Raw genomic sequence first — 25,354 nt, forward strand, 5'->3', positions numbered from 1 at the left:
GACATATGAAGAACAAGCAAGAGTGACACAGAATCCTAAACAGTAACCCATTTTAAGGGGAATTAACAGCTTGTTTCGTTGAATCAAAAAGAAGATAATATAACCGTATTACCAAAATGAGTTGTGGCGTTGTCCTTAACAGTCAATAAGCCAAGGTGCATAAAGCCATCTTAACTGCTGTGATAAATAAATTAATCAGCAATCTTGGATATATATAATAAACAAACTGTAAAAGAAACATGTACAGTGAAAGAATTTAACCTTAAAGGGACATGAAACCCAATTTTTTTCTTTCATGATTCAGATAGAGCTTGTGATTTTAAACAACTTTCCAATTTACTTCTATTATCTAATTTGTTTTGTTCTCTTGGTATCCATTGTTGAAAGGGATACCTAGGTAGGCTCAAGAGCTGCTAATTGGTTGCTGCACATATATGCTTCATGTTATTGGCTCCCCCAGAGAGTTAACTAGCTCCAAGCAAGTGCATTGCTTCTTCTTCAACAAAGGATACTAGAAGAATGAAGCAAATTAGATAATAGAAGTGAATTTGAAAGTTGTTAAAAATTGTATTCTCTATCTGAATCATGAAAGGAAATTGTTGTGTTTTATGTCCATTTAAACTGTAGTTTAAACTATAGAAGGAATACCAACATTCAGGCCAAATGGTTAAATATATTTATATTTTGGGGAACTGCCTATTCCCAATTTTTCTTCAATTTCTGTGGTGTACAGAGCATTAATAATTATTTCATGTTTGTACTAGTCATTCCACAACCTTCATTTTATGTGGATACTTGGCAATTTCTTTTTGGTCCATCACAGACATAGATTAAATATGTTAACAAACAAGTTCCATATCCTCGTGCTTAAGTTGTGCGCAAAAAATAATGTTATATTTTGTTTAGATTTTTTAAAATCTGAAAATGGTCTATTCTTTAAATGAAGAAGTTTTAATTGGTTCAAAAATGTTCTAGGCTCTCAATCTAGTGCAAATGTAATAAAAGTAAATTCAGGCAACCTGTTGCTTTTTCAGTTAGTCTGTTTGGCCTATATCAAAAACTATACCTCTCTCAATTATGCAATATTTTCACAAATTACTAAATAAACTTGAAAACATGACAACTTCTTTATTGTATACAAATGTAAAGGTGCCACAGTTTCTAAATGTAATATAAATTCCATATTGTTATTACTTATTATACTAAAAAGATATTTGGCTTTTTTTTCTTTCATGCAATATTGAAATATTTGGAGCTTTGCATAACTACTGCTGTTTTTCAGAACTTTCTTGATGCCACATTTGAACATTACTAGATTATGTTGTACCGTTGTCTAAAAATCCTTATATGTGGTTGGACTCACCATATCTGGAAATAAATAAATTAATCAGTTAAGCATAAATTTTGTTTTCTTTCCTAAGATATGGTGAATCCACAACGTCATCATTTACCCAAGCTAAAGGACACAGATGACTAGGGAGGGACAAGACAGGCAGACCTTAACAGAAGGCACCACCGGTAGAAGAACCTTTCTCCCAAAAGAAGCCTCAGCCGAGGCAAAAGTATCAAATTTGTCAAATTTGGAAAAAGAATGCAAAGAGGACCAAGTTGCAGCCTTGCAAATCTGTTCCACAGAAGCTTCATTCTTGAATGCCCAAGAAGAGAAAAACAGCCCTCGTGGAATGAGCTGTAATACTCTCAGAAGGCTGCTGCCCAGCAGTCCCAGAAGCAAAAACGAGTAATACTTCTCAACCAGAGAGAAAGAGAAGTAGCAGTAGCTTTATGACCTTTACGCTTTCCAGAGAAACAACAAACAGGTCAGAAGACTGGCAAAAATCCTTAGTCACCTGTATATAAAAATTTTAGAGCACGCACAGCAACCAAGTTGTGCAACAAAAGTTCCTTATGATGAGAAGAATTAGGATATAGTGAAGGAACAACAATATCCTGATTAATATTTCTATCCGAAACCACTTTAGGAAGGAAACCTAACAGTACGAAGTACCGCCTTATCAGCATGAAAGGTAAGGTCTCAGCAGAAGAGATAGCAATAAGAAACAAAAACCTTCCAAGATAACAATTTAATATCTATTGGAATGCAATGACTCAAATGGAGCCTGCTGCAAAACTTTAAGAATAAAGATAAGGCTCCAAGGAGGAGCAACAGACTTAAACACAGACCTGATACTGACCAAGGCCTGAGAAAAAAAAATGCACATCTGGCACGTCAGCCAGACACTTTTGTAACAAAATAGATAATGCAGAAATCTGACCCTTCAGAGTACTGACTGACAAATCCTTCTCCAGCCCTTCCTAGAGAAAAACCCCAAAATTCTAGGAATCCTAACCCTACTCCAAGAGTAGCCCTTGGATTCACACCAATAAAAATATTTACGCCATATCTTATGGTAAATATTTCTAGTAACAGGCTTGCAAACCTTAATCATAGTCTCAATGACCGACTCAGAAAAACCATGCTTAGACAGAACCAAGCGTTCAAACTCCAAGCTTCAGAGAAACAAGACTTGGATGGAGGAATGGACCCTGAGTTAAAAGGTCCTTTCTCAGAAGCAACCTCCAAGGTGGCCGAGATGACATCTTCACTAGGTCTGCATACCAGATCCTGCAAGGCCATGCAGGAGTGATTAGAATTACAGATGTTCTCTCCTGTTTGATACGAGCAATGACTTGTGGAAGGAGAGCAAATGGAGAAAACAGGTATGCTAGACCAAAGTCCCAAGTAACTGCCAGAGCATCTATCAGGGCAGCCTGCGGATCTTTTGACCTTGAACCGTACCGAGACACCATCAGATCCAACTCCGGCACCCCCTATTTGAGGGTTAACCTTGAGAAAACTTTCGGATGGAGAGCCCACTCCCTGGGATGAAATGTCTGTCTGCTCAGGAAATCCACCTCCCAGTTGTCCACTCCTGGAAAATGGATGGCAGATAGACAACAATTGTGAGTTTTCACCCACTGAATAATCCAAGCCACCTCCTAAGGAACTCCGAGATCCTCCCTGGTGGTTGATGTAAGCCACTGAGGTGATATTGTCCGACTGGAACCTGATAAACCGGGCTAAGGACAACTGAGGCCAAGCCATCAGAGCACTGTAAATTGCTCTCAACTCCAAGATGTTTATGGGGAGAGCAGACTCCTCCTGAGTCCATAGACCCTGCTCCTTTAAAGAATCCCAGACTGCTCCCCAGCCCAGCAGGCTGGCGTCCGCGGTCACAATCACCCAGAAAGCTCTTTGAAAGAATGTGCCCTGAGACAGATGTTCCAGAGAAAACCACCATGGGAGAGAGTCTCCTGTTGACTGATCTAGATCTATTCTCTGAGACAAATCCCCATGATCCCTGTTCCATTGTCTGAACATGCACAACTGCAGAGCTCTCAAATGGAATCGAGCCATACACTGAGCCACTAATGGCCGAACATTAAACTCAGAGAAAGGCAAGAGAATAATCTTGACTTTCTGACCGCTGTCAGAAAAATTATCATAGATAGAAACCTATAATGGTCCCTAAGAAACTACCCCTGTAGCTGAAACAGGGGAACTCATGTCCAGATTCACTTCCATCCGTGAAACGTGGAAAAAACAACAAGATCTCTGAATGATAGATGCTTGTTAAAAAGATGGGGCCTGAACCAATATTCATGACGTGTGCCACTGAAATTCCCCGAAACCTGATTACTGTCCTAATTCCAGGGAACAGTGGCAAGGCCAAGGGAAAAAAAATGAAAATGTCTTTCAGAAAAGCAAATCTCAGGAACTGAAGATACGTGTCCTTCAGGCCTATGGTCGTTTGGGCCATTCCAAAGTTAGAAGTATAGTAATAAAACAATTTAGCATAGAAAACTTAACTGAAATTTAACCTATGGCTGGTCTTGGTAAAGACATCTAATATTTTATTTCACTTTTTGATGGGAATGTATACAATAAATTAGTAGTAATTGATTTATAGGTGTTATGTAAAATCTCCAATTCCTTTCTAAAAAGAGTTTGTTTTCACTTTATTAAAACTGCTTGCATAGTGAAAATGTTACATGCTTCTGTACAAATATCTTAGCATACGAGGAATATTGAGAATCTAGGTGAATGCTGCAGTATATTCAGTAATGCCACAAGTTATGGGTAATTTCTAACCTTGCCTGTAAAATAGAGGGCATAAAGCTTGGAAGCATTTTTTTATTTTTTATTTTATTTTATTGCATATATTTGGTGATAAATACAGTCCAAAATACACTAGTTTCCTGGAAAGTTGTGACACAATTTTGTTATGATCACTTCTTAGAGGGATATAGAAGGTCCTCTCTTTGTGGCAGGTGCTCTGTCAGAGGCAGGTGCTCTGTTAGATCCCATTTACACATAACGTACCTTCCTGGTCTCTAGTGGTAGAAGAGGTCACTGATTTTACACTGATCACCTACATCTTTGTGGAAAAAATTGACATTTATTAGAGAATGTTTCCATTGTTTCAATACATAGGGAAATGCAATGACTAAGTAATCATGAAAAAGTGGGAGGGAATATTGTTGTGGGAGATGTTTTGCCTCCTCTTGTATGAATTTAATCCCACATGTGATTGCTCATGTACTCTCACCATTTTATGAAAGTAGTAGGATTGCTACATTTCTTGGAAACAAATACTGATTGTGCTAATTAGCATAATTAATTATGAAGTACATCTAAGAAAATAAAAAAGATAAGAGATGATAGGACTAGTTGTAAACTTATTTCTAATAAGATTCACACACACACAGAAGAAGTTTCACCATAACATAACCTTTAACTTTATATTTATTCTCAATTATCAACATTGACCTTAAAGGGACATGAAAATCAAAATAAACCATTAATGGTGCAGATAGCATGTGCAATTTTAAGAGACTTGTCAATTTATTTTATTACCAAAATGACTTTGCTCTCTTTGTATTATTTATTGAAAAGTATACCTAGGTATGCTCATGAGCAGCAATGAACTACAGGGAGCTAGCTGGTGACTGGTGGATACACATATATGCCTCTTCTCATAAGCTCACCAGATGTGTTCACTTATGTTTCAGTAGTGCACTCTGGAGCTAACTTTAACAATTTGTTTGGCCCCTCTGCAGAGGTTAAACAGATAGTTTTAAACAAGTAATAGTGCAATAATAAAATATAACATGTAATGATGAAGTGCCTCTGCCAGCTAATTCTGCATGTTATAACAATGGATCTTCCAACGGGTGGGTCAACATTCTATTCCTAAAAACAACATGGACTAACGCTACCCAATTAGATAAATATACATTAAGCTTTGTGCATTTAACTCTCTAATAGCCTATTTACCTTTAGACATACAGGCATTTTATGTTTCGATTTTAACACATAGAAAAAACAAAACAAAAATATGTACCACTAACAGAAATCATTTAGGACAAAATAAACATAAATTTAAAGAAAATCTCTATTTGTATGATGCAGTTTATTGTTGTTTTGTAATGCCACTAGGTATGGTATGTCTAAACGGTTAGTACAATATACATACAATTTAATATATATATATAAATAGCTTGCATTATATAGCAATTTGTATTCCACAATGTTTTTGCTAGCTCATTGCTTCATCCCAATAAACATTAAAATATTATAAAAGGAAACAACATACACAACTGAAGACATAGATCTATAGCCTATTCCCCACCCATTTACTCTCCAGAAGACTAATGATATGATCTCTGTCACTTTTTATTTCTATATTTTAAGAAAGGGAGGGTTCACCACATTACTCACTGACATTAACTGCAATACGGTCAGTTAAAAACAGCATGGCATGTGTTTAGTTATATTAAATAGAGCAGCAGAGAAATGATGGATAAAACAACATTTCAAATGCAAACAAAACAGTCAAACTTCATTCTAAACATTTTTTACAGTGTGTTTAAAGCTTCATTTACTAATGATCAAAGATTTTGTAATAACACTTCTTGTGCACGCATCCTGCCAAGCCAGTAGGTAACATGCATGCACATTTAATAATTACAAGTAATATTGTGTTTGCAAAAAAAAGTTCTATGGAATAGAAATGTTGTTTCATTATGAGAAGAGACAATGCTAAAGATCCTATGAAAGTTACTATAAAGCAGCCACATTAAAAAACAAAACAAAAACAAAAAACAGATTTCTTATACCAGCTTAATTTTAACAGCCTAATTAAACTCACACCAGTATTACTTTGTGTTTTATGTGGGCTACTTATGGCTGGTTGATCTGACCAGTCAAAATGAGATATTGAACCTTGTATGATAATGTTACCTATGTCACATAAGTACCAGTGTAATAAGTCAATTAACTGATACTCCTCCCTTGCTACATTCTCATTGCAAATATCCCCTGACCCTAAGTTGTAATTAGGTTTAATAGAAGTGGGAAAGGGTAGCAGTTAGGGGTAATTGTCATTCTGAAACTGTATCAGAAATCTACAGGGTTAAGCATGATGGGGGGTTAAGCAGGGTGGGGGAATTTGAGGCGCAATTCTTTGCAGTAAGCAGTTCATTTTATAAAGGATCATTTCTTTTTGATGCTTCACACAGAGTTTTGGCTACGTAATAACTATTACACATCAGATAAAACTGGATTATGTATCCTTGAGCTGCAGCACAGCCTGATTTAGTTGTAACGAAGAAGGCAAGTTAGGTTAAGGATATTCTGTAGGCATCTAAGAAGAGATGGTCTCCCATAAAGACTACTCATGAATTCATTATAAAGACATCAACTTATATCTTGATGCATTTATGTTAGGGAAAAAAAATATGCTTACCTGATAAATTTCTTTCTTTCCGGAAATCGAGAGTCCACGATGTCATTCCAATTACTAGTGGGATATTCACTCCTAGCAAGCAGGAGGAGGCAAAGAGCACCCCAGCAAAGCTGTTAAGTGTCACTTCCCTTACCCATAACTCCCAGTCATTCAGCCGAAGGGTAATGGAAAAAGAAGATAATACAAAGGTGTAGAGGTGCCTGAGGTTTAGAAAAAATGACTGTCTAATCTAAAGGGTGGGGTCGTGGACTCTCCTTGTCGGGAAAGAAAGAAATTTATCAGGTAAGCATACTTTTTTTTTTCTTTTCTAAGGCATGGAGAGTACACAACGTCATTTCAATTACTAGTGGGAACCAATACTGAAGCTAGAGGACATGGAATGAATAGGGAGGGAGAATAAGATAGCCAGACCTAAACAGAAGGCACCACCGCTTGAAGAACTTTTCTCCCAAAGGAAGCCTCAGCCGAGGCAAAAATATCAAATTTGTAGAATTTGGAAAAAAAAGTTGCAGCCTTGCAAATCTGTTCCACAGAAGCTTCATTTTTGAAAGCCCAAGAAGAGGATACAGCCCTAGTGGAATGAGCTGTAAGTCTCTCAGGAGGCTGCTTACCAGCAGTCTCATAAGCAAAACGAACCATACCTTTCAACCAGAGGGAAAGAGAAGTAGAAGTAGCCTTCTGACCCTAATACTTTCCAGAGAAACAAACAAACAGGGCAGAAGACTGGCGAAAATCCTTAGTAGCTTGTAGGTAGAATTTTAGAGCGCACACCACATCCAAATTGTGCAACAGAGGTTCCTTATGAGAGGAAGGATTAGGACAGAGAGAAGGAACAACAATTTCCTGATTAATATTTCTATCCGAAACCACCTTAGGGTGAAATCCCAATTTAGTATGAAGGACCGCCTAATCCGCAGGAAAAATAAGGTAAGGCGAATCGGCAAAGCCGAGAGTTCTGAAAGTCTAAGAGCAAAAGAAATAGCAGCAAGAAACAAAACCTTCCAAGATAACAGCTTAATATCTAGCTCAAACTGAGCCTGCTGCAAAACTCTAAGAACTAGGTTAAGGCTCCAAGGAGGAGCAACAGATTTAAACACAGGCCTGATTCTGACCAGGGCCTGACAAAAAGATTGAACATCTGGCACATCCACCAGACGCTTATGTAAAAGAATAGATAATGCAGAAATCTGACCTTTCAGAGAATTGACTGACAACCCTTTCTCCAGATCATCCTAAAGAAAAGACAAAATTCTAGGAATCCTGACCCTACTCCAAGAGTAGCCCTTTGATTCACACCAATAAATGTATTTACGCCATACCTTATGGTAAATTTTAACAGGCTTGTGAGCCTGAATCATAGTATCAATGACAGACTCAGAAAACCCACGCTTAGCCAGAACTAAGCGTTCATTTTCCAAGCAGTCAGCTTCAGAGAAATGAGATTTGGATGAAGGAAAGGACCCTGAGTTAGAAGGTCCTTCCTCAGAGGTAACCTCCAAGGTGGAAGAAATTACATCTTTACTAGGTCCGCAAACCTGATCCTGCGAGGCCATGCAGGAGCTATTAAAATTACAGAAGCTCTCTCCTATTTTGATATGAGCAATGACTCGTGGAAGGAGTGCAAATGGAGGAAACAGGTATGCTAGACCTAAATCCCAAGGAACCGCAAGAGAATCTATCAGGGCGGCCTGAGGATCTCTTGACCTTGAACCGTACCTTGGAAGCTTGGCGTTCTGACGAGATGCCATCAGATCTAACTCCGGCACCCCCCCCCCCACTTGATGGTTAACCTGGAGAACACTTCCGGATGGAGAGCCCACTCCCCAGGATGAAAGGTCTGTCTGCTCAGGAAATCCACTGCAGAATGCGAGTCACCTACTTCATGGCCAAGGAACTCCGAGTTCCTCTCTGGTGGTTGATGTAGGCCACTGAGGTGATGTTGTCTGACTGGAATCTGATAAACCGGGCTAAAGACAACTGAGGCTAGGCCATTAAAGCATTGAAGATTGCTCTCCACTGCAAGATATTTATCGGAAGAGAAGACTCCTCTCAAGTCCATAGGCCCCGAGCCTTTAGTGAGTCCCAAACTGCTCCCCAACCTAGCAGGCTGGCGTCCGTGGTCACAATCATCCAGGAGTGTCTCTGGAAACATGTTGCCTGAGACAGATGATCCTGAGATATCCATAACGAAAGAGAGTTGACTGTCAACTGGTCCAGATCTATCCACTGGGACAGATCTGAATGGTTTCCGTTCCATTGTCTGAGCATGCAGAGTTGTAGAGCTCTCCAATGGAATCGAGCAAAGGGAACGATGTCCATGGAGGTGAACATCAGATCAATTACCTCCATGCATTGAGCTACTGATGGCCGGACAGTAGACTGAAGAGAGAGGCAAGATGAGATAATCTTTGCTTTTCTGACCTCCGTCAGAAAAATCTTCATAGATAGGGAATCTATGATTGTCCCTAAGAAAACCACCCTTGTAGCTGGAACAAGGGAACTATTTTCCAGATTCACATTCCATCCGTGGGAATGAAGAAAAGACAACAAGATCTCCGTATGAGATTCTGCTAGTTGAAAAGATGGTGCCTGAACCAAGATGTCGTCCAGATAAGGCGCCACCACGATTCCCTGAGACCTGACAACTGCCAAAAGGGCCCCCAGAACTTTTGAAAAAATGATGGGAGCTGTGGCAAGGCCAAACGGAAGAGCTACAAACTGAAAGTGCTTGTCCAGGAAAGCGAATCTCAGGAATTTGTGATGATCTCTGTAGATGGGAACATGAAGATACGCATCCTTCAGGTCTATGGTCATCATGAACTGACCCTCTTGGACCAAAGGGAAAATGGAAGGAATGGTTCCATTTTTAAGGACGGTACCCTGAGAAATTTGTTGAGACACTTCAGGTCTAAAATGGGATGAAACGTTCCCTCTGTTTTGGGAACCACAAATAGATTTGAATAAAATCCTAGACCCTGTTCCTTTAGTGGAACTGGTACAATCACTCCCAGGGAGAAAAGGTCCTGAACGCAGTTAAGAATGCCTCTCTTTTTACCTGGACTGCAGGTAATCTTGAGAGGAGAAATCTGCCCCTGGGAGGACAAGTCCTGAAATCTATTTTGTAACCCTAGGATACTATGTCCACAGCCCAAGGGTCTGGGACATTGCATATACAAGCTTGTTGAAAAAAGGAAAGTCTGCCCCCCACTTGAGCCAGTACCAGACCAGGGGCGGACCCTTCATGCTGACTTAGTCTCAGATGAGGGCTTCTTTGATTGTTTCCCCTTATTTCAAGACTGATTGGGTCTCCAAGTGGACTTTGACTGCTCCGGCTTGGAAGAGGAAGACTTCTGACCTTTGAAGTTATGAAAGGAGCGAAAATTAGAATGTTGACACCCCTTAGGTCTATTCTTCTTGTCTTGGGGTAGAAAGGACCCCTTTCCACCTGTAATCTCAGAAATTATCTCTGCCAGACCAGGACCAAACAGGGTCTTACCCTTCTAAGGTAGAGACAGAAGCTTGGACTCGGAGGTTACATCAGCTGACCAAGATTTCAGCCACAAAGCCCTGTGGGCTAGAACAGTTAATGCCAGACATCTTGGCTCCCAGTCTAATGACTTGCATGTTCATATCAGAAATAAAGGAATTGGCTAGTTTGAGGGCCTTAATTCTATCTTGAATCTCCTCCAACGTAGTTTCTTCTAAAACCAACTCTAACAAAGCATTGCACCAATAAGATGCTGCACTTGCCACTGTGGCAATACAGACTGCAGGTTGCCATTATAGACCCTGATGAACATACATTTTCGTTAAATAAGCTCCCAGCTTTTTGTCTATAGGATCTTTAAAGGAACAGCTATCCTCAATAGGAATTGTGATTCTCTTAGCTAGAAGAACCTTAGGCACTGTGCACCATGGAATGGAGACAGCAACAGGAAACATCTTTTTAAAAACTGGAGACAGGGAGAAAGATATCCCTGGTTTATCCCACTCCTGTGCAATGATCTCAGACACACGGTCTGCTACAGAAAATGCTTCCACAGGGGAAGGAACACCATAGTATTTGTTAAGTTTACTAGATTTCTTAGGGTTGACAGCAACAGAAGAATCGGAGTCATCCAAAGTAGCCAGTACCTGCTTTAACAGTACACGGAGGTGTTCAAGCTTAAATCTGAATTTTTCACTCTTCAGAGTCAGTCAAAGGAATTATACTGGCCGAATCTGAGATTTCACCCTCAGAAGCTACTGAGGTATCCTCCTCATCAGATTTAGGATGGAGGTCAACCTTCGCAGCAGCAGAGGTGACAGACACCTTACTATCAGAAATATGTTTAGATTTCCTCTTGCGCTTCCCCAACATAGGAAAAGCAGATAATGCTGCAGATACCGCAGAAGATATCTGTGTCACAAAATCTGATGGCAAAAAACTCCTCCAGGAGGCTGAGAGGGACTGCAGGGCACTGTATGTGATGCCATTGAGGCTTGGGACGGTTGAGGTGAAAGCTGTGGCATTGCCTGAACAGCATAACTCTGAGAGACATTGGGCTCAGAGGGCAACAATTTATCTTTACATTGAACAGTTCTAGCTAAACATGCAGCAAAAAAATTGCATAGGCAAAACAATTTGTGCCTCTAGACATAATAAGCATTTATCACAAGAAAGGAAGTCTTGATTTATATCCATATTATTCAATAAAAAATTCCCAAAAATAATTGAGAAAAAAAAATAAAATCAAAACTGCTGTCACTTTAAGAGATTCTTTTCCCTCAGAACATATAATGCAATAAAAAGATAGCCTAACAAATTTAAAAGCAGGCCCTCTACACATCAGACATACTGAGGTGCCCTACCTGACCTCCGGGAACAAAGCTGGTAGTGGGAAACGTCACAGGAATCTCCTGCCGATCGAGTGATCACAGGAGATGTCGGAACATAGAAGATGCCACCCGCTTAGAAATCTGAATGCGGAAGAGCGGGTCACATGACCATCTGACAAGAAACTGCGCAGCTAAAAATAAAAGCGTGTTTCTGAAAACTGACTTTTTATTTAAAAGACAGATATCAGCCTTTAACAGTGAGCAGTCTTTCTCTTGTCAAACAATCCCATATACCTATTGAAATAAAAATAATACATGACATACTCATATTTGAGCCACAAATAAAACCATAATAATAATAAGGGATATACTTTATCTCCATAAAGAAAATATTAAGCTCTTAGTCTCCAAGTCTATAAATATCCTATATAAAGGATATAACATGTCCCAAATAAAATTTGCAGCTAAATCTTCTTCAGTACAAGTCTCCAATACCTAGAAGACAAAATCACTTACCTGCAATCCAGATGTCAGGCAGGATGAAAGCTTACAAGGTGTGAAAGGACACATACTCCTCAACAGAGACCTGTAGAAAAAGAAAGAACAGAGTAACCAACTCTGGCTTTCTATGACAAGGGCAGCAATTGTGTTAGGAAACCAAGCAAGGACCACCTCACCACTTCCTAACTGCTTAAAAGCCACCACTACTCTTACTCAAGAGATTGACGTGGACACAGCTAAACCCAAATCCTTGCTTGCAGGAAAAGGTACCCAGAAAAGGAAATAAATCTTCAGACATCGAACTTCACCTCCTCCATTGACACAGGGAAAGAGAATGACTGGGGGTTATGGGTAATGGAAGTGCCCTTTGCCTCCTCCTGATGGCCAGGAGTGAATATCCCACTAGTAATTGGAATGACGTTGTGGACTCTCCTTGTCTTAGGAAAGAAAAAATGTTATGGCAAGATAATGTTAAAGGGACACTGAACCCAAATGTTTTCTTTCATGATTCAGGTAGAGCATGCAATTTTGAGCAGCTTTCTAATTTACTCCTATTATCAATTTTACTTCATTCTCTTGCTATCTTTATTTAAAAAGCAAGAATGTAAGTTTAGCAGCCGGCCCTGGGTTGTCCTTGCTGATTGGACAGCACCAATAAACAAGTGCTGCCCAGTGATATGAACCAAACATTTGCTGGCTCCTTATCTTAGATGCCTTCTTTTTCAAATAAAGAAAGCAAGAGAACAAAGAAAAATTGATAATGGGAGTAAATTAGAAAGTTGCTTAAAATCGCATGCTCTATTTAAATCATAAAATAAAAAAAGGGTGTTTAGTGTCCCTTTACGCTGAACTTTTGTGTACACATTTTTTTTTGTATTTTAGTTCATTACATTGCTTCAGGGAAACATTTCTGTCAATGCATGTGAATAGTCACACAATACAGGCAGCACAATGCTGAGGAGGGTTTGAATTCTAGTCACTGAAATAATTACTAGGACCCCTTTCACAGGCACGACTTGGTCTCTCAATCAACAGCCTTTGTTTGGCAGAGACTTTATAAACACTGCGGCAAGCTCTATTTAAACGTCATGTAATGAAAACTAATACTTCCTGCAGTGTAAGATAGTGGTATGTGGTGTATGTGTTTGCTTTTATGCATGTTTTATCATATGTGTGTTGGCCATTTATTCATTTATTTTTTTAGCTGCTGCAAGAATAACAGTTGCAAAAACAAACAAAAAAGGAACAGTGTACTCTGGTATTTATCATATTGCATAACCATTTAGTTATTTGACCATTATGTTTAGTTTTATGGTACTATGCATAGGGGGAAAAAAGAATATGGAGACAAACTATAACAGTTCATTGCATGGAATATATTAAATTAAGAAAGTAATACCTTTGATTTTTGGCTGTGCACATTTCTTAATTTGATAACACTGGCTTCTAATTCAGCAACAGGATTTTCAATCTCGGCAACTGACAATGACAATTTTTCTTTAACTTTTTCAATTTCTTTTTCCTTCTTTTGTTTCTCAATCAAAATCGAAGCAATTTTTGCCTGTATTGTGAACAACAAATGAGTTTCCCATTAAATATTTTCATATTGCTATACAAGAACAGTAAACAAAATACTTTACATCTTAAAAATCTCTGACATAATAATGTACAGGTTTTGCAGTGATTATCATGGAAAGCGATAACAATGCTGGCGTTGCAGAGAAGACAGAAAATAGTTGGAAACATGGTGATGTGGGAAAATAGATATTTATTGGTGCTATGTAAAGGTAAGGAATCAGTAACAATTGCAAGGCAAAAGGAGAGAAGCAAAAAGTGACAAGAATTTAGGAGGTGATAAGTGACACAGAGAAAGAAGAAGTGGGTGACACGTAGAGAGAAAAAAGCAGTGGTGATGTTGGAGAAGAGCGAATGGATGACATGGTAAAGAGATAAATTAGTGAGTGAAATGGGCAGAGGAAAAGTGTTTGACAAGGGGAGACGAGGGTATTGATGACATGGGAAAGGGAGGAATTAGTAGATGACATGGAAAGAGAAGGAAGAAGTGGGTTAAGTGAGAAGAGGAGAAAGTTAGTGATACTGGGGAAAATAGTGTGCTGAATGGGGAAATGAGGGAATAGGAGGAAGGAGGAAGTGACACAGAGAGAGGAAGAAATTAAGTTGGTGACAAGTAGAGATGAAGAAGTAGGTGAAATGGGGAAAAGAAGAAGGTGACAGTGACAAATCTAAAGGGGGAAGGGTTGAAATAAGATAACAGGAAGAAAATAAATGAGGAGGTGACATAGATAAAGGAATATGGAGTAAGTGACATGGGAACCATTGATCCAACCGCTCTCCTGGTCAGGTGAGATTATCTAAGAAGTCTCGTCAGTACAGTCAGGTTGTTTAAAAAAAAAATTAGGAAGGCAATTATTAGCTTGAGAGCTGTTTATCTAGCTTTTCAGGGTTCTGGATTTGAGGGATAGACATATACATTAAAATATAATGTTAAAAAAAGAACTCATAAGTTTTTTCAAGATTTCAACTTAATGCCAGGGAGATTTTGGTCATTAGGCCCATTGAGAATGGGTGACATGGTAAGATGAGGAATAAGTGGATAACAAGGGGAGAAGATGGAACGGCTGCCATGGAAAGTGGAGAAAGCAGTGGGTGAAATGGGTTGAGGAGAAAGCAAGTACATAAAACTAATATTTTTATGAAATTATTGGATGAATTGAAGGGAATCAAAAGTAAATAATGTGTGGCAAATAAAAAACCAACAGAAAATAGACTCATACTTTAATATATATTTATCTTGATACACCCATGTAGCATTCACCAACGAAGATTCATGAAACAGTATAATACAAGAGTTGGTAGAAATAGGAAGTTAAACACACAAGGTAATCATGATGATTTGTCTCATCAGAGTAATGAAAATCCAGATTGTAGTTATTCAGAAATATGTGAGAACTCAAAAATGTTGCTTTGCATACATCCTCAGAATAGGATAGCTACTTAAAGGGACAGTCTAGTCAAAATTAAACCTTTGTGATTCAGATAGGGTATGCAATTTCAAACAATTTTCTGATTTACTTTTATCATTACATTTGCTTTGTTCTCTTGGTATTTTTAGTTGAAAGCTAAACCTAGTTAGGCTCACATGATAATTTTTAAGCCCTTGAAGGACGCCTCTTATCGCAATGCATTTAGACAGTTTTTCACAGCTAGACAGTGCAAGTTTATGTGTGTCATATAATGTGCTCACTCCCGTGGAGTTATTTATAAGTCAGCGCTGATAGGCTAAAAAGCAAGTTTGTCAAAAGCAGTGAGATAAGGGGGCAGTCTACAGAGGATTAAATATGAGGTAATCACAGAGGTAAAAGGTATAGTTATATAACAGTGTTAGTTATGCAAAACTGGAGAACCGGTAATAGAGGGATTTTTTATCTTTTTAAACAATAAAAACTCTGGAGTAGACTGTTCCTTTAAGCAGAAAAAGAAGTAGAAAGTACCCTTGTAGAAAGAGGTTTAAAACCCAGTGGTACAGGTGCATTAAATATTTGATAACCTGGGATGATTGACAAATCTATCTGGAAACGTTAGTCTTTGCCATTGCGCAACCTTTACAATGACAAGTCTATGAGTTTGTGTCCGTTCTCTCATTTAGTCAATACAGGTGTGTAGACAGTGAATAAGATCCAATGCATACATCTAATTCTCATTCACTGGCTTTATACGTTGACAAAATAATAGAAAACATATGTCTTGAGAGGCATGACACTCAAACAAACCACATTGGGAAGCAATTAATGAGCAAGCAAGAGAGATACCTTGATAAATTGGAGAGATTACCAATGGCACTACCTGTGTATAGAAGACCTGAACTAAACCTAAATTGAGCCAAACAGTACGGCAAGGTGTGGGTGCTACGTGTATGAAAAAATACTTATGATTCAAAGAGAAAAGCATACACATTGAAAGCACTCCCAGGTCTAAATTGCGAAAGGTTTTCACAAGTAACAGTCACTTTATTAGTCCAAGGATGGAATGGGAAAAAGGAAGATATGCTATATTAAAATATAACTTTTATTGGGATCAAAAATTAAAATAGGAAAAAATCATTAAAATCACACTTAAGTACCGACTGTAGTGTGTTAATAATGGCGTGGCAGCTCTAATCAAAAGTGGCACATTCAATCAGTATCACACTGCAAAGATATCATAAATATCTGCAAAATGTATCAGGATAAGTGACTATTTAGACATAAATCATGAATTGTGATAGAATTAAACCTCTTTGCATATATGCTAAAGCTGTGAGTGAGATTGTGGTTAGAATAATGCGTCCCTGTTATAATTAACAGTTAAGTTGGACACTAAAGATTTTATGAGCGGAATCTGAAACCTAGATTGTAATGTGGATCTGATTTATAATGTATACTGACTAACATGGCATATGACTCTAAGTGTTCACAACTTATGTTCACTGCGACACTAAGTGGTATAAGGTTATTACATCTATGGATAACAATGTCTGTAAGTATATGTTATAATTAATATTGGTAGATGGGTTGGTTACTCAATGCTTAAAAAAAATAAAAACATTTTTTTTTCAAGGTTTCAGATTCCGCTCATAAAATCTTTAGTGTCCAACTTAACTGTTAATTATAACAGGGACGCATTATTCTAACCACAATCTCACTCACAGCTTTAGCATATATGCAAAGAGGTTTAATTCTATCACAATTCATGATTTATGTCTAAATAGTCACTTATCCTGATACATTTTGCAGATATTTATGATATCTTTGCAGTGTGATACTGATTGAATGTGCCCCTTTTGATTAGAGCTGCCACGCCATTATTAACACACTACAGTCGGTACTTAAAGGGACACTAAACCCAATTTTTTTCTTGTGTAATTCAGAAAGAGCATGCAATTTTAAGCAACTTTCTAATTTACTCCTATTATCAATTTTTCTTTGTTCTCTTGCTATCATTATTTGAAAAAGAAGGCATCTAAGCTTTTTTTTTGGTTTCAGTACTCTGGACAGCACTTTTTTATTGGTGGATGAATTTATCCACCAATCAGCAAGGACAACCCAGGTTGTTCACCAAAAATGGGCCGGCATCTAAACTTACATTCTTGCATTTCAAATAAAGATACCAAGAGAATGAAGAAAATTTTATAATAGGAGTAAATTAGAAAGTTGCTTAAAATTTCATGCTCAATCTGAATCACGAAAGAACATTTTTGGGTACAGTGTCCCTTTAAGTGTGATTTTAATGATTTTTTCCTATTTTAATTTTTGACCCCAATAAAAGTTATATTTTAATATAGCATATCTTCCTTTTTCCCATTCCATCCTTGGACTAATAAAGTGACTGTTACTTGTGAAAACCTTTCACAATTTAGACCTGGGAGTGCTTTCAATGTGTATGCTTTTCTCTATGAATCATAAGAGAGATACCTTATCTTGATGGAAGAAGAAGAAGAAATGTAGGATTCCACCTGTAACTCTGCATGTGCTAAGATAACAGGCAAAAGAAAATCTGTCTTTGACATGAGATTCCAAAGGGATGTTACGCATAATGCCTCAAAATAAGAGGTCATGAAAGATTCCAGGACTAGAGGTAACTCTACTAAAGACTTCCATCTAAGTTGTATATGATCAACTGCTTTAAATAGTTGTAGACATAATTGCTGCACCAAATGCTTTTGAGCCCATCTAACTCCAGTAAGGGCTGTACACCAAGACCTATACTTTTCAAAGCACCCATATCCAGGGCCCAAAACATCTGAAATCAAGGGTTCACAGACTTCTAAAAATAGAGATACATATTCTCTTTGGAGAGATTTTGGCAGCCATAATTTAATGCCGAGAGGTTTGCATCTCTATGTGCTTACTTGACTGTCAAAATGCCGAAGGGACTATTCTTCATTGGGAAGCGCTACAAGGGTAAACTAAGATAAGAAGATTTTGGAGATGGATAAAAAAATCTAATGTGTGAAACTGAGAGGAAAACAAACAGTGCATTAGGCAGAGGGTGACTGCTGGAAAGCTGTGTATAATGCATATTCACATCACAATTCTAGGAATATAGTTCCATGCTGACCACTTTCTTCTAGGACTGTTTTCTCCAACATTGGTGTGTCCGGTCCACGGCGTCATCCTTACTTGTGGGATATTCTCTTCCCCAACAGGAAATGGCAAAGAGTCCCAGCAAAGCTGGTCACATGATCCCTCCTAGGCTCCGCCCACCCCAGTCATTCTCTTTGCCGTTGCACAGGCAACATCTCCACGGAGATGGTTAAGAGTTTTTTGGTGTTTAAATGTAGTTTTATTCTTCTATCAAGTGTTTGTTATTTTAAAATAGTGCTGGTATGTACTATTTACTCTGAAACAGAAAAGGATGAAGATTTCTGTTTGTAAGAGGAAGATGATTTTAGCAGACAGTAACTAAAATCGATTGCTGTTTCCACACAGGACTGTTGAGATGAAATAACTTCAGTTGGGGGAAACAGTTAGCAGTCTTTTCTGCTTAAGGTATGACTAGCCATATTTCTAACAAGACCATGTAATGCTGGAAGGCTGTCATTTCCCCTCATGGGGACCGGTAAGCCATTTTCTTAGTTAAACATAAAAGAATAAAGGGCTTCAAAAAGGGCTTAAAAACTGGTAGACATTTTTCTGGGCTAAAACAATTGCTTTACTAGGCATATTATGCAGATTCTAACTAATTATTGGTATTATAATCTTGGGGAACGTTTAGAAAAACGGCAGGCACTGTGTTGGACACCTTTTTCAGATGGGGGCCTTTCTAGTTATAGACAGAGCCTCATTCTGGGACTGTATAGGGGTTAAATGTAAAAACGGCTCCGGTTCCGTTAATTTAAGGGTTAAAGCTCTGATTTGGTGTGCAATACTTTTAATGCTTTAAGACACTGTGGTGAAATTTTGGTGAATTTTGAACAATTCCTTCATACTTTTTCACATATTCAGTAATAAAGTGTTTTCAGTTTGAAATTTAAAGTGACAGTAACGGTTTTATTTTAAAACGTTTTTTGTGCTTTGTTGACAAGTTTAAGCCTGTTTAACATGTCTGTACCATCAGATAAGCTATGTTCTATATGTATGAAAGCCAATGTGTCTCCCCATTTAAATTTATGTGATAATTGTGCCATAGTGTCCAAACAAAGTAAGGACAGTAATGCAACAGATAATGATATTGCCCAAGATGATTCCTCAAATGAGGGGAGTAAACATGATACTACATCATCCCCTACTGTGTCTACACCAGTTATGCCCACACAGGAGACCCCTAGTACATCTAGTGCGCCAATACTTATTACCATGCAACAATTAACGGCTGTAATGGATAACTCCATAGCAAATCTTTTATCCAAAATGCCTACTTATCAGAGAAAGCGCGATTGCTCTGTTTTAAACACTGAAGAGCAAGAGGACGCTGATGATAACTGTTCTGACATACCCTCACACCAATCTCAAGGGCCCACGAGGGAAGTTTTGTCTGATGGAGAAATTTCAGATTCAGGAAAAATTTCTCATCAAGCTGAACCTGATGTTGTGACATTTAAATTTAAATTAGAACATCTCCGCGCACTGCTTAAGGAGGTGTTATCTACTCTGGATGATTGTGACAATTTGGTCATTCCAGAGAAATTATGTAAGATGGACAAGTTCCTAGAGGTTCCGGTGCCCCCCGACGCTTTTCCTATACCCAAGCGGGTGGCGGACATAGTAAATAAAGAGTGGGAAAGGCCCGGCATACCTTTTGTCCCCCCCCCCCTATATTTAAGAAATTATTTCCTATAGTCGACCCCAGAAAGGACTTATGGCAGACAGTCCCCAAGGTCGAGGGGGCGGTTTCTACTCTAAACAAACGCACTACTATTCCTATCGAAGATAGTTGTGCTTTCAAAGATCCTATTGATAAGAAATTAGAGGGTTTGCTTAAAAAGATTTTTTTTTACAGCAAGGTTACCTTCTACAACCAATTTCATGCATTGTTCCTGTCACTACGGCAGCGTGTTTCTGGTTCAAGGAACTAGAAAAATCGCTCAGTAAAGAATCTTCGTATGAGGAGGTTATGGACAGAGTTCAAGCACTTAAATTGGCTAACTCTTTTGTTTTAGATGCCGCTTTGCAATTAGCTAGATTAGCGGCGAAAAATTCAGGGTTTGCTGTCGTGGCGCGCAGAGTGCTTTGGCTAAAGTCTTGGTCAGCGGATGTGTCTTCCAAGACAAAATTGCTTAACATTCCTTTCAAAGGTAAAACATTATTTGGACCTGATTTGAAAGAGATTATTTCAGACATCACTGGGGGAGAGGGCCACGCCCTCCCACAGGATAGGTCTTTTAAGGCTAATAATAAGCCTAATTTTCGTCCCTTTCGCAGAAACGGACCAGTCTCTAATTCTGTATCCTCTAAGCAAGAGGGTAATACTTCACAACCCAAACCAGCCTGGAAACCAATGCAAGGCTGGAACAAGGGTAAGCAGGCCAAGAAGCCTACCACTGCTACCAAAACAGCATGAAGGGATAGCCCCCGATCCGGGACCGGATCTAGTGGGGGGCAGACTTTCTCTCTTTGCTCAGGCTTGGGCAAGAGATGTTCAGGATCCTTGGGCGCTAGAAATAGTTTCTCAAGGTTATCTCCTGGAATTCAAGGAACTACCCCCAAGGGGAAGGTTCCACAGGTCTCAATTATCTTCAAACCAAATAAAAAGACAGGCATTCTTACATTGTGTAGAAGACCTGTTAAAGATGGGAGTGATACATCCAGTTCCAATAAGAGAACAAGGAATGGGATTTTATTCCAATCTGTTCATAGTTCCCAAAAAAGAGGGAACATTCAGACCAATTTTGGATCTAAAGATCCTAAACAAATTTCTCAGGGTACCATCGTTCAAAATAGAAACTATTCGAACGATCCTACCTACTATCCAGGAAAATCAATTTATGACTACCGTGGATTTAAAGGATGCGTACCTACATATTCCTATCCACAAGGAACATCATCAGTTCCTAAGGTTCGCTTTTCTGGACAAGCATTACCAGTTTGTGGCACTTCCATTTGGATTAGCCACTGCTCCAAGGATTTTCACAAAGGTACTAGGGTCCCTTCTAGCGGTTCTAAGACCAAGGGGCATTGCAGTAGTACCTTACTTGGACGACATCCTGATTCAAGCGTCGTCCCTGTCAAAAGCAAAGGCTCATACGGACATCGTCCTAGCCTTTCTCAGATCTCACGGATGGAAGGTGAACAAAGAAAAAAGTTCTCTGTCCCCGTCAACAAGAGTTCCCTTCTTGGGAACAATAATAGATTCCTTAGAAATGAGGATTTTTCTGACAGAGGTCAGAAAATCAAAACTTCTAAGCTCTTGTCAAGTACTTCATTCTGTTCCTCGTCCTTCCATAGCGCAGTGCATGGAAGTAATAGGATTGATGGTTGCAACAATGGACATAGTTCATTTTGCACGAATTCATCTAAGACCATTACAACTGTGCATGCTCAGACAGTGGAATGGGGATTATACAGACTTGTCTCCGACGATTCAAGTAGATCAAAAGACCAGAGATTCACTCCGTTGGTGGCTGACCCTGGACAATCTGTCACAGGGAATGAGCTTCCGCAGACCAGAGTGGGTCATTGTCACGACCGACGCCAGCCTAGTGGGCTGGGGCGCGGTCTGGGAATCCCTGAAAGCTCAGGGTCTATGGTCTCGGGAAGAGTCTCTTCTCCCGATAAACATTCTGGAACTGAGAGCGATATTCAATGCTCTCAGAGCTTGGCCTCAACTAGCAAAGGCCAAATTCATAAGGTTTCAGTCAGACAACATGACGACCGTTGCATATATCAATCATCAGGGGGGAACAAGGACTTCCCTGGCGATGAAAGAAGTGACCAAGATAATTCAATGGGCGGAGGATCACTCCTGCCACTTGTTTGCGATCCACATCCCAGGAGTGGAAAATTGGGAAGCGGATTTTCTGAGTCGTCAGACATTCCATCCGGGGGAGTGGGAACTCCATCCGGAAATCTTTGCCCAAATAACTCAATTATGGGGCATTCCAGACATGGATCTGATGGCGTCTCGTCAGAACTTCAAGGTTCCTTGCTACGGGTCCAGATCCAGGGATCCCAAGGCGACCCTAGTAGATGCACTAGTAGCACCTTGGACCTTCAACCTAGCTTATGTATTCCCACCGTTTCCTCTCATCCCCAGGCTGGTAGCCAGGATCAATCAGGAGAGGGCCTCGGTGATCTTGATAGCTCCTGCGTGGCCACGCAGGACTTGGTATGCAGACCTGGTGAATATGTCATCGGCTCCACCATGGAAGCTACCTTTGAGACAGGACCTTCTTGTTCAGGGTCCATTCGAACATCCGAATCTGGTTTCCCTCCAACTGACGGCTTGGAGATTGAACGCTTGATTTTATCAAAGCGTGGGTTTTCAGATTCTGTAATAGATACTCTGATTCAGGCTAGAAAGCCTGTAACTAGAAAAATTTACCATAAAATATGGAAAAAATATATCTGTTGGTGTGAATCTAAAGGATTCCCATGGAACAAGATAAAAATTCCTAAGATTCTATCCTTTCTACAAGAAGGTTTGGAGAAAGGATTATCTGCAAGTTCTCTGAAGGGACAGATCTCTGCTTTATCTGTTTTACTTCACAAAAGACTGGCAGCTGTGCCAGATGTTCAAGCATTTGTTCAGGCTCTGGTTAGGATCAAGCCTGTTTACAGACCTTTGACTCCTCCCTGGAGTCTAAATCTAGTTCTTTCAGTTCTTCAAGGGGTTCCGTTTGAACCCTTACATTCCGTAGATATTAAGTTATTATCTTGGAAAGTTTTGTTTTTGGTTGCAATTTCTTCTGCTAGAAGAGTTTCAGAGTTATCTGCTCTGCAGTGTTCTCCGTCCTATCTGGTGTTCCATGCAGATAAGGTGGTTTTGCGTACTAAGCCTGGTTTTCTTCCGAAAGTTGTTTCCAACAAAAATATTAACCAGGAGATAGTTGTACCTTCTTTGTGTCCGAATCCAGTTTCAAAGAAGGAACGTTTGTTACACAATTTGGACGTAGTCCGTGCTCTAAAATTCTATTTAGAGGCTACTAAAGATTTCAGACAAACATCTTCCTTGTTTGTTGTTTATTCTGGTAAAAGGAGAGGTCAAAAAGCGACTTCTACCTCTCTTTCCTTTTGGCTTAAAAGCATTATCCGATTGGATTATGAGACTGCCGGACGGCAGCCTCCTGAAAGAATCACAGCTCACTCCACTAGGGCTGTGGCTTCCACATGGGCCTTCAAGAACGAGGCTTCTGTTGACCAGATATGTAAGGCAGCGACTTGGTCTTCACTGCACACTTTTGCCAAATTTTACAAATTTGATACTTTTGCTTCTTCGGAGGCTATTTTTGGGAGAAAGGTTTTGCAAGCCGTGGTGCCTTCCATTTAGGTGACCTGATTTGCTCCCTCCCTTCATCCGTGTCCTAAAGCTTTGGTATTGGTTCCCACAAGTAAGGATGACGCCATGGACCGGACACACCAATGTTGGAGAAAACAGAATTTATGCTTACCTGATAAATTACTTTCTCCAACGGTGTGTCCGGTCCACGGCCCGCCCTGGTTTTTTAATCAGGTCTGATGAATTATTTTCTCTAACTACAGTCACCACGGTATCATATGTTTTCTCCTATATATATTTCCTCATGTCCGACGGTCGAATGACTGGGGTGGGCGGAGCCTAGGAGGGATCATGTGACCAGCTTTGCTGGGACTCTTTGCCATTTCCTGTTGGGGAAGAGAATATCCCACAAGTAAGGATGACGCCGTGGACCGGACACACCGTTGGAGAAAGTAATTTATCAGGTAAGCATAAATTCTGTTTTTTGCTTTTAATAACTTTTACATAATACTTGTAGGTAACTTTCCTCCCAGTGGGACACAATTCTAGGTACAGTTTCAAATAACAAGAACCGAGGAATTTCCTGTATACTACAGCATGATTCTATCCTGGTATGTGCAAATTATTACGTTACTTAATAAAGGGACATAGCAGTAAACCTTGCCCTAAGAGTTGTTTAAACCATATAGGCAAACTTGCACATACAGCGTATAGTCAGCTATCCTCCAAAAGCATGCACATGTTATTTAACCACAGAGTGAGTGCATTGTGACTCTACATGTTTAGCAACTGATTTCCTGATACAACAGTATTCTTTTGTGTAACCGAAATAGAAACTAGAGCTTGCTTATATCTTAAACCCTTTATAAAAAGGTTAAACACACAGGGCAGACAGTAGTTAATCAAAAATGAAACTATAATGACAAAAAAAAGCAATTGTTTTAGTAATGTTCCTTTAAAGGGACAGTCAAGTCCAAAATAAAATTTCATGATTCAAAGAGGGCATGTCATTTTAAACAACTTTCCAATTTACTTTTATCACCAATTTTTTCTTTGTTCTCTTGGTATTCTTAGTTGAAAGCTAAACCTAGGAGGTTCATATGCTAATTTCTTAGACCTTGAAGCCTGCCTCTAATCTGAATGCATTTTGACAGTTTTTCACTACTAGAGGGTGTTAGTTCATGTGTTTCATATAGATAACATTGAGATCCTGCACGCAAAGTCACCTAGGAGTGAGCACTGATTGGCTAAAAAGCAAGTCTGTCAAAAGAACTGAAATAAGGGGGCAGTTTGCCGAGGCTTAGATACAAGGTAATTACAGAAGTAAAATGTGTATTATTATAACTGTGTTGGTTATGCAAAACTGGGGAATGGGTATTATTATTATTATTATTATTATTATCGGTTATTTGTAGAGCGCCAACAGATTCCGCAGCGCTAAAAAAGGAATTATCTATCTTTTTAAACAACACACATTCTGGTGTTGATTGTCCCCTTAAATAAACTTCCTAAGTCCTATCTGTAAAACAGAAATGTTTTACAAACTACATATATCCATTTTGATACCAAATATACTGTTTTTATATTGTTTGGTAATATATAATGAAACCAGTGACCTCTGGTAATACAGCGGCAAATTCAAAGCTGGATTTAGGGTTCTTAAGACTTACCTGTGAGGTTTTGATTATTCTTGCTTCATCTAGAATTTGTTTCCTCAGTCCATCAGCTAGACTCTTTAAAATAAAATAATAAGTCAGTACAACTAATTTAACTTTTAGATATTGTAGATATGTAAT

The 25,354-nt window shown here is 39.1% G+C and overlaps 1 protein-coding gene across 1 annotated transcript in view; it reads right to left on the reverse strand.

Annotated features, from left to right (window-relative positions):
- Nucleotides 1-25,354, reverse strand: part of CCDC178 (coiled-coil domain containing 178) — an 835,363-nt gene that overhangs the window by 591,967 nt on the left and 218,042 nt on the right. Inside the window, 2 exon segments of the mRNA XM_053715876.1 lie at nt 13,525-13,686; nt 25,229-25,291. Coding sequence (XP_053571851.1) covers nt 13,525-13,686; nt 25,229-25,291 — 225 coding nt within the window.

This window comes from Bombina bombina, chromosome 5, assembly GCF_027579735.1.
Source record: "Bombina bombina isolate aBomBom1 chromosome 5, aBomBom1.pri, whole genome shotgun sequence".
Lineage (NCBI taxonomy): Eukaryota > Metazoa > Chordata > Amphibia > Anura > Bombinatoridae > Bombina > Bombina bombina.